The sequence below is a fragment of the Hippocampus bargibanti genome, linkage group LG04, assembly GCF_051943395.1.
Source record: "Hippocampus bargibanti isolate YZ-2025 linkage group LG04, ASM5194339v1, whole genome shotgun sequence".
Taxonomy (NCBI): domain Eukaryota; kingdom Metazoa; phylum Chordata; class Actinopteri; order Syngnathiformes; family Syngnathidae; genus Hippocampus; species Hippocampus bargibanti.
Window position 1 is genome coordinate 2,447,506 of NC_142737.1, and position 16,422 is coordinate 2,463,927.

At 37.8% G+C, this 16,422-nt stretch overlaps 2 protein-coding genes across 2 annotated transcripts; both read left to right on the forward strand.

Moving 5' to 3' along the window:
- Nucleotides 1-1,021: 1,021 nt before the first annotated feature.
- Nucleotides 1,022-11,414, forward strand: mthfd2 (methylenetetrahydrofolate dehydrogenase (NADP+ dependent) 2, methenyltetrahydrofolate cyclohydrolase). The gene is made up of 8 exons (XM_088993518.1): nt 1,022-1,222; nt 5,260-5,444; nt 6,451-6,573; nt 7,316-7,468; nt 8,640-8,747; nt 9,338-9,430; nt 9,526-9,651; nt 10,822-11,414. The coding sequence occupies exons 1-8, from the start codon at nt 1,143-1,145 to the stop codon at nt 10,968-10,970; spliced, it is 1,017 nt and encodes a 338-aa protein (XP_088849644.1). The 5' UTR covers nt 1,022-1,142; the 3' UTR covers nt 10,971-11,414.
- An 811-nt stretch (nt 11,415-12,225) lies between these two features.
- On the forward strand, nt 12,226-15,796 carry arl6ip4 (ARF like GTPase 6 interacting protein 4). The gene is given in 6 exon segments (XM_088995433.1): nt 12,226-12,889; nt 12,957-13,209; nt 13,211-13,341; nt 14,553-14,670; nt 14,739-14,808; nt 15,605-15,796. Coding segments are annotated over 6 exon segments (783 nt in total). The 5' UTR covers nt 12,226-12,735; the 3' UTR covers nt 15,662-15,796.
- Nucleotides 15,797-16,422: the final 626 nt, after the last annotated feature.

The window sequence follows — 16,422 nt, forward strand, 5'->3', positions numbered from 1 at the left end:
GAAAAGAAGTAAATCGTCATCCGAGCCTTCTGCGGGACTCTTGACGCCTTCTGAAACTTAACTTATACTGTATTGTACCTGTAAATATTATACTGTATATACTGTATGTTGATAGTTGACTGTTTATTGCATTCTAGTTTTGGACTGTATGACAAACAATTACTTCTTTATGCATGTCCTGTATTGTGTCGCACTAAATTTGGCCTTATAAATATTTTTGGTACTTTTACACATGTAAATTTACCAATACATGTAGGGTTAAGTACATCGCGGTTTTTCATCTATCGCGTGTGGTCCCGGTCCGCATTTACCGCGAGAAACGGGGGATTACTGTAATACTTCCCCTCGCGCGTCTTAATCCATTGGAAAAAAATGCATTTTTTGTGGGAGGGGTGGCTTTTTCTGTTGTGAAAACCACCAACACTTTTCCACCCCGTCATGGGATTTTGTTTCCTTCTCACAAAAAAAATGTAGAAAGAAGAAATCAACTGAAAATGTTCTTGTTAAAAAAAAAAATTTCATCTGTGGCTGACGGCGACCAATCACATGCCGACCTACCGAGACAGATCAACCGTAAAATTACATTTTGTTACGGTTACAGTTTGCTGTTTTAAACATATAATTCATCGCCCCCCATCCCCCGCCACCACTCATTATCGGAAGCCACGAGAAATGAAACATTTAAACGAAGCCGCCGATGTGAATGGAAGTGAATCTAAAACACAAAATGGTCATCGGAAACTTTAATGTGACTTCATAAAAGATATCTTCATCTCCAAAACGTTTATTTCTTGATAAACATGTCATCCAAAATAATCACCAATTTTTGTAAACCTAGTTTGCGTTTTCAAATTAAATAAAAATACGCCTACTTTTGTAGATGTGTCAGTTTTACCGATAGAGTAAAAAAGTGAAATTATGTCATCAGCCGATTCGAGGCAGCAGTGGGCGGGGCCAAGTGGCCTTAAACGTCATAGTGACGCGTGCAATGGGCGGGGTGTTATATAAACCACCTCTGCGGCTCTTCCTGTCGCCACAGACCACGACGTTCTGTCAGCCCACGGAGCTCCTTTCGCTCTTCTTCCTCCTTCCTCCTCACTCGGCCGGTTTGCCGTCGACCAACTCAAGCCTTCTCAAGCAACATGGCAGCGGCCAGGACTCTCAGGAAAGTGTGTCAGCACTCTCGCCATCAACTGTGTCTCCTCCACACATCCGCCTCGAGGTGAGCCCCGCCGCCGCATCCGCCATATAAAACGACCACGCTACCGAGACTCAACCATGGCTTTTTTTATTCTTCCGCGCAATTCCCATCGTTAAAAACGATCGATTCTTTCGTCTATCGTTGTTTAGTGTCTTAAATGTCAGCCATCTGTTCGATTGAAGCGTCGAAATCGCGAGTTTTTATAAGTGACCCGCTCAATGTGATCTCCTCGGTTTTCGATAGAGCGCCCTCTATCGTCACGCCGGTATTACAACACGGTGGATGATGAAATCTACCCGAGCGTTTGCACCCTGTTGCAACTTTGCAGGGAGGCCCTTATAGACCTTTCACAGACACACGCACGCGCATGCTCCCTTATTTTCTAAGTCATCCCCTTCACGTGCACAGTCAGGAAACCACATCGCTACGTGTTCAAGAAGGTCACGTCTGCTATTTTGTGTTTAATTGAATTTACTTGAACCTCGTGTCCAGCACTAGTCACAAGTTGATCTTGTGTGCATGTGTGTGTGTGTATCATATAATTTGATCTCCAGTTCATACTGTTGGAGAAATTAAAAAAAAAACATTATAAAGGGCAGTATTAAGGGTCTTTTTTTCCTTCCTTTGCTTCCAAGAAGTGAATGGAGACTGGTGGTGATGAAAAATGCACCGTTGAGTACGCCACATATTGAGTTTTTTTAATGGATTTATTTGAAGAAAAAGGGGAAAAAAATACACATTTCTCTACAGTGTTAAATGTAACGTTGAGGAAAGAAGCCAGCGATTGTCAAGGTTTTGTTGATGTATTTTTTTTATTGGGCACATTTGATTTTTTTCTTTGATCACTTTGTTAATTCTATTTATTTAATCCTTTTTTTAATTCATTTTTTTTCAAAATATTTCACCAAAATATTTAGTTTTTTTATACATTTCAGACGGGGAGCAATTTATTTTGTAATGATTTTTGTCTATATTTTGTCGATTTTTTTTTTTTTCTATTGGACACATTTGATTTTATTTGATCACTTTAATTCCATTTATTTAATTTTTTTTTAAATTCACGATTTTTTTTAAGTCAAAATATTTCACCAAAATATTTATTTTTGTCATGTTTTTTTATACATTTCAGAAGGGGAGCAATTTATTTTTAATAATTTATTTTCCTTTATTTTGATTTAAAAACCATTATTTTGGTCAAGGTTTTGTTGAGTTTTTTTCCGATTGGACACATTTGGTTTTATTTGATCACTTTGTTAATTCCATTTATGTAATCGATTTTTTTTTTAATTCAAAATATTTCACCAAAATATTTAATTTTTTTCATATTTTTTATACATTTCAGAAGGGGATCAATTTTGTTATTTACAGTCAGCGATTGTGCGAAGTTTTTTTTGACACATTTGATTTTATTTGATCACCCAATTAATTGCATTTATTGTAGTCTTTTTTAAATTCATGATTTTATTATTGTTCGAAATGTTTCACCAACATATTTTAAAAAAAATACATTTTCAGAAGGAATTTGATTGTGATGATTTTTATACTGTAATTATTTTTTTGGTTTTAATGATTTTTATAATTCATGATTTTATTTTTATTCAAAATAGTTCCCGAAAATATTTGGCTTTTTTTCTTTTTTTTCTAATTTCAGAAGGGAACAAATTTAATTGTAATGATTTTTTTCCTTATTTTGATTTAAAAAAAAAACATTATTTACAGTCAGCGATTGTCAATGTTTTTTTTTTTTTGGACACATTTGATTTTATTTGATCAGTCAGTTAATTCCACTTATTTAAACCTATTTTTTGATTCATGATTGTATTTTTTTTTTCAAAATATTTCACGAAAATATTTTGTTTTTTTCCGCATTTTTTTACATTTTCTGAAGGGAAGCAATTTGGTTTTAATGATTTTTTTCTCCATTTTTTTCATTTAAAAAACATTATTTACAGCCAGTGATTCTCAAAGTTTTGTTGATTTTATTTTCTTTTTTTGGACACAATTGATTTTATTTCATCACCCAGCCTTCACAAAAATGTGTTATTTTTTTTTCTTCTTTTTTCCCATTTTCAGAAGGGAAGCAATTTGGTTGAAAGGTTTTTTTTTCTTATTTTGATTTAAAAACATAATTTTTGTCAAGGTTTTGTTGTTTTTTTTGGGGCATTTTATTGTATTTGATCAGTTGGTTAATTGCATTTATTTAAGCCTTTTTGTAAAAATTCCTGATTTTAATTTTACTCAAATATTGCACAAATTTTGACTCCAAATATTTCACAAATGTAGTTTTTTTTTCAATTTTCAGAAGGGAAGCAATTAGGTTTTAATGATGTAATATTATTATATTTAATAATAATAAAAATACATTGAATATTAAAGCGCTTTTATCGCACTCAAAGATGCTTGACAAGAGGTTAAAATGCAAAAAATAATATGCCTGAAAATGAGTATAACTAATATAATTGACATCCAAATAGATCTAAAAAACACTATTTACGTTTTTTTTTAATACTTTCATCCAAGGTGAAGAAAAAAAATATATATTTTGAATAAAAACCAAAAAGCAGATTTAAAAAGTGACATTTTCAAATGGGGGTGGGCCCCCGTGGCTGTGCTACTTTTCCTCCACACGTTAGCGTCGTCGGCTGTGGCGTGACAATACCCCCCCGCCCCGCACCCCCTTGTTACATCACCACTGGACGCCTCATTACTTTTCAATTCCTTGCCGTTCTCCTCCCCTTTCTGAGATGTGGCTTTTTGGTTATGTAACAAGTGCAAAAAGTTGGCCACGGCCATTGTTTGGCTAACGCTAAGGTCCCACAGTAAATTACACCAGAGTTCAGCAGCCAACTTTTTTTGGAAAGAATCCCCCCCCCCCCCCGCACCCCCATCAGCCCCACCCTCCCCCTTTCCTCGCAACGTCTCCACTTTGCTTCGCTGTCATGGCGATTGGTCTGGAGTTTCTACTTGGTTCCAGCGTGTGTGTGTGTGTGTGTGTTTGTACGACTAGTCTTGTGAGGACCGCTAACATTTTATACCATATGTAGTGAGGACATTTTTGACAAGCGAGGACCATTTATTCTAGAGGCTTCTAGAGAGTCTATATATGCATGTGTTAAAGTTTCAGAGAGGTCCTCACAAATTCACCCAAAAGATTTTTGGTGTGTATTTTCATTTCACTTGGATACACACACTTTTTACTCACTGTGTGTGTGTTTATGTGTGTGTGGGTGTGGTTAATGAGAGGAACAGGTTCATACAATAAAAAGTAAAATGATATTTTAACCACATTCACTGCAGGGGTGAGGACTTTGAATGTAGCCATTCAGAAACCACACTCCTGCTGTTATTTCAGTTTCAAGTCCACTTTTTATGTCTTTGTTTTTAAAGAAGTCGAAGTGGGAAACGGGGTGACATTTAGTGCTCAAATGTATCACTAGTTCTAGTTCCTTATCTGGAGTTATCCGGACCTCACAAAACCATTGAAACAGGAATGTGTGTGTAAGAGAACATATGGCCCAGTCAGCTGTATTAACGACTAATTTTAGAGGCTACAAGTGGTGCCAGAGTATTCACTGTACCAGTACGCAAAGAAATGCAACTCTCGATATCTAAAAATAGTTTTGTTTTGGCAGCTCGCTTGTATGTACAGTGGCTATAATAACCCCTGTTGAAATGCCATTTTGTACTTGTGAGGATGTGCGAAAAAAATATATATTTTTGGCTATCTGGCTGGGTAGCTATTAGCTATTTAGCTGGCTAGCTATTAGCTGGCTGTTAGCTGGCTAGCTGCTAGATAGAGCCAGCTAGATAGCTGTATAACTAATAGAGAGCCAGCTAATAGATAGCTAGGTAGGTAGCCAGATAGCGTCTAAGGTTTGTTACACTGCATTGAATGTTTACGTCATGCTAAAACTCAATATTTTGTGGGTCCTTGAATTTAAGTGACAATGACAAAAACCCTGGCACTGGAGTGGACACATTTTAGCACATCATCTGGCAGTGAATGAGTTAATGACGGGCTTCCAATCAATCTTCTCATATGCTTATGCGTTACTCAGGCAGGAAGCAGTGGTCATCTCAGGAAAGAAGCTAGCTCGCCAGATCCGCGACGAGGCGCGATCCGATGTGGAAAAATGGATGTTGGCCGGACACCGGCGGCCTCACCTTAGCGTGGTTCTGGTCGGCGACAACCCGGCGAGCCACTCGTACGTCCTCAACAAGACCCGATCGGCCGCCGATGTCGGTAAGAACACGTGTGGGATGCGTCATTGAGTTTTCCCAGCTATTATGAGCGAGTTTGGAACATAAAAATAAGCATTACAATAATACCTTGGTTTACGAACCCCTTGGCTTACAAACTTTACGGTTTACGAACGTTAAATGTATGAAAATTTTACCTTTGCATACGAACTATTTTCCCGGATACACACGGAGCGCCACAATGAGTGATGTCGTTCGCCAATAAGAAAATGGCAGACGACTGTTTCTGTCCTCTATTCCCCGCCCCCAGTCTTCGGTTAAAGCCAAGTGATTGGTCAAGAACGCAACAGTGAGGGGGGAGGGGGTTAAACATTAAAGAGACGGACAGACGACAGAGAGAGAGTGAGAAAATGAATAGAAAACAGTAAAATTTGGACTTGTTTCAATTTTAATAGTTCAAAAGCAGAATGTAGACTACAAGGTTAAAATATCCCATCAATCAGGCGCCACAAATAACCCGCACAAGCCATCTGTACACTTGATGCAAAAAGCTATCAACCCAGCTAAACAGAACACAATTGATGAGGAACAAGGTAAAATTATGGCAGAGAAAGTACCTCCAATAGATCATTCCTCAAGATGGTGAAAGAAGAAGGCTATGTTCCTCATCAAGTTTTTAATGCTGATGAATCCGGCCGCTCCATTCCATCAAGCCATCAACGACCATCACAAAGGTCAATAAAATGACTTTATTATACCGTACAGTTTATTTCTTTACTTATAATACCATAGCACATTTATTATACACAAAATAAGGTATATTTTGTGTAGTTTTAAGGCTTAGAAAATTAGAAAATTATGTTTTATGGGGACCTGGGAACGGATTATTCTCATTTTAATGGTTTCCTATGGGAAATTAATTTTTGGGATGCACACTTTTCGCCTGACACACTCTGTCTGGGAACCAATTAAGTTTGTAAGCCAAGGTATCACTGTACAGTTAATTCAGTGTGAATTTGCTGACGGAAATTTTGGATGGTCTCAATCAGGAATCTCCAGCGAGACCATCCTGAAGCGCTCCGACATCAGCGAGGAAGAGCTGTTGGACCTCATCTATAAACTCAACACAGACCATCGCGTGGACGGCCTGCTTGTACAACTGCCTCTGCCGGGTGGGTAGACATACCATAATACCATAATACTACACCCGATGCTATGTTTTTAGCACCCCCCCCCCATTACTTTTGTAAGCTATCTAGCTAACTATCCATTAGCTGGCTTGCTATCTCAGCTATTCATTAATTTTTTTCTTGCCTTAAACTGCCGTTGTTATCAATTTTGCTCATATGCTACCTAGCTAGATATTCGCTATCTGGCTAGCTGGGTTGCTATCTCGCTGGCTATTCGCTATCTACCTAGCTATCATTAGCTGTCTGGCTATCTCAGCTATTTAATTATTTATTTTTTTTTTTTTTGCCTTAAACTGCGGTTATCAATTTTGCTCATATGCTACCTAGCAGCTATTTGCTATCCATTAGCTATCTGGCTGGCTGCGTTGCTATCTCGCTGGCTATCTAGCTAGCTATCCATTAGCTATTTGGCTAGCTAGCTATCCATTAGCTGTCTGGCTATCTAGCTATCTATTAGCTCTCTGGCTATCTAGCTAGCTGTCTGGCTAGCTATCTATTAGCTATGTGTTAGCTAGCTAGCTTTCTATAGCTTTCTAGCTACTTCCGGGTTGAGTGAACGCTGGCGCGTGTGGCTGCCGCTCCTCACCCGCAGAAAAACATCTAACAGTGACTGTTAAGTGACCTTGAGAGTTTAAAAATGAAATGTATTATTATTATTATTATTATTATTTGCATTAAACTGAAAACAAATAATAAAGACTGTTTAATGTTTGTCGACGCGCAGACCACATTGACGAGCGCACCATCTGCAACGCCGTCGCCCCCACCAAGGACGTGGACGGCTTCCACGTGGTCAACGTGGGCCGCATGTGCCTGGATCAGTCCACCATGTTGCCCGCCACTCCCTGGGGGGTCATGGAGATCATCAAACGCACAGGTAAGCGCAGTGCCGACCTCAAATTTAGGGCTGACTTTCACTTTTGTATTGTGTCGAACCGCTCCCATTTCAAGCTCCGATAACTCCAGACCCATATAACTTGGTAAGCTTCACTACCGAATAATCAGCAAAATATTGGAAAATCCTTTTAAATAATCCAGTATATAAAATATCCCAAAATACAGGTAACATCTGACTTACGACCCAGTTCTGTTCTGACCAAACGGTCGTAAGTCAAAATGGTCGTAAGTTAAATAGAGACTCGGAGGCTAAATAAGTCTGGCTGGCCAAAATTATTGTGCGCGTTGCGGTGCCAGGCGTAGAATTACATTTTTTTAAATAGGGTCTGGAGGTCCTAAGTTTGGGTGGTCGTAAGTCGAGTTGGTTGTAAGTCGGATGTTACCTGTATTGACAAAAATGACAGATCAAAATGAAGGAATAATTCTCCTAAAATATTTTCTAAAAAGTCATTTATTTTGTGGCGCCGTGTGTTTTTTTCCAGTAACTAGTAGTGATGGGAAAACGAAGCTTCATGAAGCACTTGTGCTATTTTTTAACTCCTCCAGATGGCGCTCTTGGTTTGAATATAAATGTTAGTGCTAAGCAAATGTCTTAAAAAATTAACTGCATCTTTAAACCAAGAGTGCCCTCTAGAGGAGTCAAAACCATCACAAGTGCTTCATGAAGCTTCACTTGCCCATCACCACCGACCAATTCATTTGTGATAAGTACCGTATTTTCCGCACTTTTGGGTGCACCGCATTATAAGTCGCATCTTTAAGTGCTTCGTGAAGTTTCATTTGCCCGTCACGAGTCGTTATGAGTGACGAGGAGATGAATTGGGTGAGGGGGATTGGAATCAAAAATGAGGAGGGGCGGAGCTTCAGGGCAGTCTGAAAAAGGGAGGGAGGAGTCTGGAGAAAGGGGGAGGAGTCAAGAGGGTGTGGTTAGGAGGCCAAGGGCAAAAGGGTGTCACAAAGGGGAACTTTCTTGTATTGAACTTTGCCTTTGGAATCAAGCATAGCGCCAAATACGTTAGCTTCCTTTCAAGAGTTATTTGTTTATTTATTATTTATGTATTTATATTTTTTTAAAAATTTTTTTACCGTGATTAAGAAAAGTCATTGTGTTGGATCTCCTCTAAAGCAAGTCTTATCCGTTGCGTCTGCAGGCATTCCAACCGTGGGCAAGAACGTGGTGGTAGCGGGCCGCTCCAAGAACGTTGGCATGCCCATCGCCATGTTGCTGCACACGGACGGACGTCACGAGAGACCGGGAGGTGAGCGCCTATATATAGCTAGTTGTCTAGCTGGATAGCTATTGGCTATCTATTAGCTAACTGGCTGGCTAGCTAGCTATCTGGCTTGCTATCTATTAGTTATATAGCTAGTTGTCGAGCTGGCGATCTATTGGCTATCTATTAGCTTTCTATTAGCTATCTATTTGCTATCTATTAGCTAACTGGTCGGCTAGCTAGCTATCTGGCTGGCTATCTATTAGTTATATAGTTAGTTGTCTAGCTGGCGATCTATAGGCTATGTATTAGCTTTTTATTAGCTATCTATTAGCTAACTGGCCGGCTAGCTAGCTATCTGCCTGGCTATCTATTAGTTATATAGCTAGTTGTCTAGCTGGCTATCTATTGGCTTTCTATTGGCTATCTATTGGCTATCTATTGGCTATCTATTGGCTATCTATTGGCTATCTATTAGCTAACTGGCCGGCTATTATTATTATTATTATTATTATTATTATTATTATATCTTGCCTTTTTCTTGTAAAGACAGCCAATCAATCGGAGTGCCGTCCGTCTTCTTCTATCGATCCCTTGAGTCCACCATATGCTAAACGCTAACGTGTGCCCAACAGGCGACGCCACGGTGACCATCTCCCACCGTTACACTCCCAAGGATCAACTGCGACATCACACTCAGATCGCCGATATCGTCATCGCTGCAGCAGGTGTGGCGACACTTCCTCTTTATTGCGTAATTCACATTGCGTAACGCACGTAAAATTTCTCACGGTGTCTTTTTTTCTTCTTATTTTGAACTCAGGAATTCCCAATCTCATAACCGCCGACATGATTAAAGAAGGAGCGGCCGTCATTGACGTGGGGATCAATCGGGTGCAGGACCCGGTCACCGGGAAGAGCAGGCTAGTTGGAGATGTGGATTTCGAAGGTAAATTAAAAAAAAAGACAGGCTATTTATTGAGCGTATTATGCAAATTGAAGTGGTACATTAGTAAAACAAAGTCTTCTTGATTGGAATATCACACCCCTGGACGTCCCAAGCACCAACGACTATAAAACAACAGAACATAGACATTTTAATTGGTTATCCTTTCCATGAACTGATAAATGTGTACCCTGGCTAATGAGCTCTTCTGTATATGTCTATATGTATATATGTATATATGTGTATATGTGTGTATGTGCATCATATGTATATATATATATATATATATATATATATATATATATATATATATATATATATATATATATATATATATACCATGTGTATATATCTATATATATATATATATATACATGTGTATATATCTATATATATATATATATATACCATGTGTATATATCATGTGTATATGTGTGTGTGTATATATATATATATATATATACCATGTGTATATGTGTATCATATATATCATGTGTATATGTGTATATATATATATATATATATATATATATATATATATATATATCATGTGTATATATATATATATATCATGTGTATAGCTATATCATGTGTATATGTGTGTATATATATATATATATCATGTGTATATGTATATCATGTGTATATGTGTATCATGTGTAGATGTATCACATGTGTATATGTATCACATGGGTATATATATATGTATGTATGTGTGTATATGTGTATATACAGCTAACATCCGACTTATGACCACCCGTACTTATGACCATGACCTCCCTCCCGACCCTATTTTTTAAAATTTTAATTCTACGTCTGGCACCGCAACATGCCCGCAACGCGTACAACAATTTTGGCCAGCCAGCATCTCACACTCGCACAGCAATCGACCGTGTGATGGCACCAGGCGGGGGGGGCAGTTTGCGTGTCATTTAGCCTTCCGAGTCACTAACATTTTGAATGCATTTCGACTTACGACCATTTCGACTTATGACGGTTTGGTCAGAACGGAACTCGGTCGTAAGTCGGATGTTACCTGTATATGACCGATTATTTGGCTTTTCTAGTTTAAAAAAAATTTGCAGGTATGCATATGAAAGCCAAAAAAAGTGTTTTTGTTTTGTACAAGTGTCTATCATTGTTTTAAATATCTTATTTTTTTTTCTGTGTCAGCTGTGCGACAGAAAGCGGGCTTCATCACGCCAGTGCCAGGCGGCGTGGGACCCATGACGGTGGCCATGCTCATGAAGAACACTATCAAAGCGGCCAAGAACGTCCTGCTCTATCCACCCGAGAGGATCCGCATGGCGGCCGCGTCCTAATTTGGGAAGCAATGAATCCTTAAGACAAAAAAAAAAAAAAAAACACATTCCAACCCCCTTCCCCCTTCATTTTTTTTTTTCTTTTGGGCCTGGAGGAGTTTCAGGCATATTTTTTTTTTAAACCCCTTCCATGTGTTCAGCCACGTTGTTACATCTACTCATGTGACAGAATTCAATTTTAACTTTTGGGCCTATTGTTGTCAACAGGATCACCAGAGATTGTTTTTTTTTTTTTTTTATTTTATTTATTGCTTCAGCAGTGTATGCGGTATTTAAGGAGCGCATGGTGGCGCAGCGTTCACATCAAGAGCAAAATGGTGCAGTGTTGCTTTAAAAAAAAAAAAAGGGCTGACTCCATCAGGAGCGCGTTGACCAGTATTCAAAAGCTTTAAATATTCACAAATGCCTTTGTAAAAGCTTAAATAAAGATTTGTGACAATTCTTCTCAGCTTCTATTGTTTCATTTTTTTTTTTCTTCATATATTCGCCTTTTAATAAATTGCCTCAACTGTACATCTGCGTAAGCTCTCGGTCGTACAGGAGTGGACCGTCGATATATTCACTATACTCGTTTGACGAGGTTAAAATCTTAGCGAAAGAAAATAGATGGTTTGAAATGGGAGTAGAAGCTATTTTCATGAAACAGCAAAACCCTTCACTAAATCGCCATGGTGGGGTGAGGTTGATGACGGCTGAAGAAACCTTCTCATCGATGGTGGGGTGAGGTTCAATTTGGATCATTCCTCCAACCGACTTCTTAGGCAACATAGGCTTAATTATGCTGATGAGGTGATACCAGGGCAAATTGAGCAATCAAACCAGTTATAGACCCCATACTCGGCAGGACAATAGAAGTAATCAGTGTAGCCGCAGGGAGTAGTCCTCTCCTAACCCAACCTGAGAGCAGGGACCGCCACAGTAGGGGTATATATAGGGCCAAAACTACCAGCAAAAGATTTTAGTTTGCTGACGAAGCCTCTTGTATCAGAAGCGAAACGTCCGACACCTTCAAAGAAGTACAGATGACTGCTGAATAAACCTTCTCATCGAAGTATAAAAGTAAAAATGTAACAAAACAACGACTTTATATTTGAAGTCCCCTAACTGTTGTACAACTCTGACCTAAAAAGGGAAGTTAAATTTATTTGTGTTTAAAACCTTTAATATAAAGGAAGCAAAGCGTATTACCTACGAAAATCGTTAGGTTGTTTGGATGCATGGGCTTCCCGTACCTGACGTTTGCCATCAACTGCGCATGCGTAAACATGTTTATTTTTATTAATAATACATTTCATTTATAAGCGCCTTTCAAAACTCTCAAGGTCACTTTACAGTCACAGGATAAGATTTTCTGTGGGTGAGCAGCGGCAGCTTTCACTCAACCCGGACGTAACTCAAATACATAGAACGCTCGCTAGCTAATAGATAGCGATTAGATTTATGCACTTCCCCCTTGTTGCTAATACGAGAATCTTTCGGTCAAATATATAACAAGGAAAACGCGTGTGTTTGCTTTGTCATTCAAGACATAACCGTAAGATAATACGTGGAAATGTTGGGAGGAAAGGACTAAACTGAAGATATATTAAGAGTTTATTTTATACAGTACGTGACTTTCATATTTAAGGTAGGAATAAAAAAACAGCTGCAGCAATCGACAGTCGGAAGCAAATAGCTGGCGGACCACCCTTAAACAGCGTTGCAGTGGACAATCAACTCCTACAATTATTTCGATTGATGTATCAAAGCCACTGTCTAAAAGAAAATGGATCGAAGCAGATCCCCGAAAAGAAGCAGAAAAGTGGATAAAAACGAGAAAGAAAAGAAACGACGAAGGTCTCCGTCCTCCTCTTCCTCATCGTCGTCTTCCAGCAGCAGAAGTCGTAGCAAATCGAAGAAAAAGTCGCACAAAAGTCAAGGTTAGCCCAACACAAACAAAACACGTTTTTATTGAAGTTGAGATATTAACTCTGTTTCCGCCACCAGGTGTAAAAATACAAAAGAAGAAACGAAGACGAAGCTCCTCTTCATCATCTTCCTCCTCCTCTTCGTCCTCTTCGTCGTCTTCATCTTCTCCATCGTCCGGTGATGAAACGAAGAAAAAGAAGAAGAAAAAGAAATCCAAGAAGTCAAAGAAAAAGAAGGCTAAACTGAAAAAGAAGCGCAAGAAGGAGAAGAAAAAGGAACTGAAGATGAGAAAATTGGAAGAGGAGAAGAAGAAGAACGACGACGACGACGACGACCAGCAACGTGGACGCTATACAGAGAAGACTGATGCAGCTCGCTGAGCCGATTAGCATCCCACCATCCAAACCTTCCTCCTCGCTGGAGCTTTGGCAGAGCGACGAAGGAGGTGTCGAGCTCGGCCCAGGTGAACCCACTTAATTACAGTGATACCTTGGCTTACGAACTTAATTGGTTGCCAGACAGAGTGTGTAAGGTGAAAAGTGTGTATCCCAAAAATCTATATCCCATAGGAAACAATTAAAATGAGAATAATCTGTTCCCAGGTCCGCATAAAACAATTTTTTCTACTTTCACATTTTCTAATCCTTAAAACTACACAAAATATACCTTATTTTATGTATAATAAATATGCTATGGCAGAGGTCCCCAACCCCCGGGCCGCGAACCGGTACCGGTCCGTGGGTCATTTGGTACCGGGCCGCGCAGAAAGAATAAATAATTTACATAAAATGAAAAATTACCAGATTACATCTGTCTATGATTTACTCTTGACGCATGTCAAAACGCTTGTCTAGGTCACGTGATACATACCGCTAAAATTAGCCCACCGTAAGCTAGCAAAATGAGTAAAAAAAAAAACGTCTTTGGAAAGTTTCTTTATCCACCGGTCCGTGAAAATATTGTCTGACATTAAACCGGTCCGTGGCGCAAAAAAAGGTTGGGGACCACTGTGCGGTGGTATTGTAATTAAAGAAATAAACTGTACTGTATAATAAAGTCATTTTATTGACCTTTGACCACCATCTTGAGAAATGATCCCTTGTAGGTGCTTTCTCTGCGATAATTTTATCTAGTTCTTCATCAATTGTGTTCTGTTTAGCTGGGTTGATAGCTTTTTGCATCAAGTGTACAGATGGCTTGTGCGGGTTATTTGTGGAGCCTGACTGATGGGATATTTTAACCTTGCACTCTCCACTCAGTCTTTGAAATATGAAAGTTGAAACGAGTCTAAATTTCACTGTTTTCTATCCATGTTGTCACTCTCTGTCACCTGCCTGTCTCTTTAATGTTTAAACCACCTCCACTCACTGCTGCGTTCTTGACCAATCACGTGGCTTTAACCGATGACTGGGGGCGGGAATAGAGGACAAAAAAAAGTCGGCTGCCATTTTCTTTTTGGAGAATGGGCTCTTTTCCGAACGACACATGTGGCAGCTCCGTGTGTATCCCGAAAAATAGTTTGTATGCCAAGGTAAAATTTTCATCAATTTAACGTTTGTAAAGCGCAAAGTTTGTAAGCCAAGGGGTTCGTGAACCGAGATATCACTGTATTTTGTTGCTAGGCAGAATTCAACGAGCCCAATGCTAAATTAGTTGCTTTTGTGATTCGCGCAGTGATGACTGATGAGCAAAAGACCCGCCTGGCTACCAGAAGGCCTCTAACCAAGGAGGAATACGACGCTCGGCAGAGCATCATACGCAGAGTGGTGGACCCCGAAACGGGGCGCACCAGGTGAGGCGTTGTATAGCTGCTGTGATGTTGTCGTTCGCCCTCTGAAGCGAAACTGTGCGATCTTTCAGACTGGTGCGAGGTGAGGGTGAGATCATCGAGGAGATCGTCAGCAAGGAGAAACACAAAGACATCAACAAGGTAATATGCTAGAATATGCTCAATATTTTTTCAAAAATATCAGTTAGATATGACATCTGTTTTTGTTTCATTGTGACTTTTTTGTATATATGTATGTATGTATGTATGTATGTATGTATGTATGTATGTATGTATGTATGTATGTATGTATGTATGTATGTATGTATGTATGTATGTATGTATGTATGTATGTATGCATACTTTGCATGCATGCATACTTTATTTATTTGTGTATTTGTTTGTGTATTTATTTGTGTGTTTATTCGTTTATTTATTCATTCATGTATTTATTTGTGTATTTATTTATTTTTTTATTTGTGAATTTATTTATTTATGTGTGTATTTATTTATTTTTGTGTATTTATTTATTTGTTTATTTTTGTTTGTATTTATTGATTTAGTTATTTGTTTATTTATTTATCTTTGTATTTATTTATTTATTTGTGTATGTATATATTTGTGTATTTATTTATTTGTGTGTGTATTTATTCATTTATTTATTTGTATATTTATTCATTTATTTATTTGTGAATTTATTCATGTATCTATTTCTGTATTTATTCATTTATCTGTTTGTGTATTTATTCATGTGTTTATTTGTGTATTTATTTATTTATTTATTCTTTAATTTTTTTTATTTGTGTATGTATTCATTTATTTATTTGTGTATTTATTCATTTTTTATTTGTGTATTTATTCATTTATTTATTTGTGAATTTATTCATTTATCTATTTTTGTGTTTATTCATGTGTTTATTTGTGTAATTATTCATTTATTTATTTTTGGTCTATGTAGCAGGCCACGAAGGGAGACGGAAGCTCCTTCCAGAGAGTTCTGGGGCTCAACAGATAAGCGCTTGAGGCCACGCTGGAGCACACATGGAGAAAAAACAAAAAAATATGGAATATGTCTATGTATTTTAGATAAAAATCAAAACTGTTTGTGCATTTTGAAAATACAAAATTAAGAATTAAAAAAGTGACAACGTTTTGGTTTAAAGTGATGTGTTTGAGAAAGTTATACGTTGAAAAAGTCACTTAGATCAGTTTAAAGGGAGCTCAATAGTTGGACATTTTCAATAAGTTTTTTTTTTTGCTGATTAATTTTAAGAAGTTGTACGTTTTTGTGAGAAAAAAAGCCAATCATGTTCAAGTTAAAATGTGTTGAATACAATTGAATATTTTCAAGAGAAAATGTGTTTCTATGAAAAGGTGTACCCTGGAAAAAAACATTATTTTAGAGGAAAGTAAATTATCTTCAAGGAAGAAGTCCCAATGTTTGTCGGAAAAAGTCCAGTATTTCATGAAAACCTGTTTTTGGGACTACAATTTTTTCTTCACGGTAAGTAATATTTTGTAATTAAAATATTCTTATTTTATTAAAAAGGGCAGTGGTTTTGGCAGTCATCTGTGGTCGGATACTTCTTTTCCTAGAATATGCATATCATTGTTTAAAAAGTAATTATCATGCGTTACGAATAATTAGTTCAAATAATATTTACTTTGTTTTTGTTAATTATGTAAACACTAAAACTCGTGACTGTTTTCACACACCTAAAATATTTTTTAAACAATGTATAAAACAAAAATATAAATATAATTTAAGACGTTTAA

Bases quoted from the DNA above. Each gene is read 5' to 3' on its own strand.
- mthfd2 (XM_088993518.1), top strand. From the start codon at position 1,143: ATGGCAGCGGCCAGGACTCTCAGGAAAGTGTGTCAGCACTCTCGCCAT. The intron at 9,431-9,525 runs GTGTGGCGACAC...TTTTGAACTCAG, and splicing joins TATCGTCATCGCTGCAGCAG to GAATTCCCAATCTCATAACC. The intron at 9,652-10,821 runs GTAAATTAAAAA...TTTCTGTGTCAG, and splicing joins TGGAGATGTGGATTTCGAAG to CTGTGCGACAGAAAGCGGGC.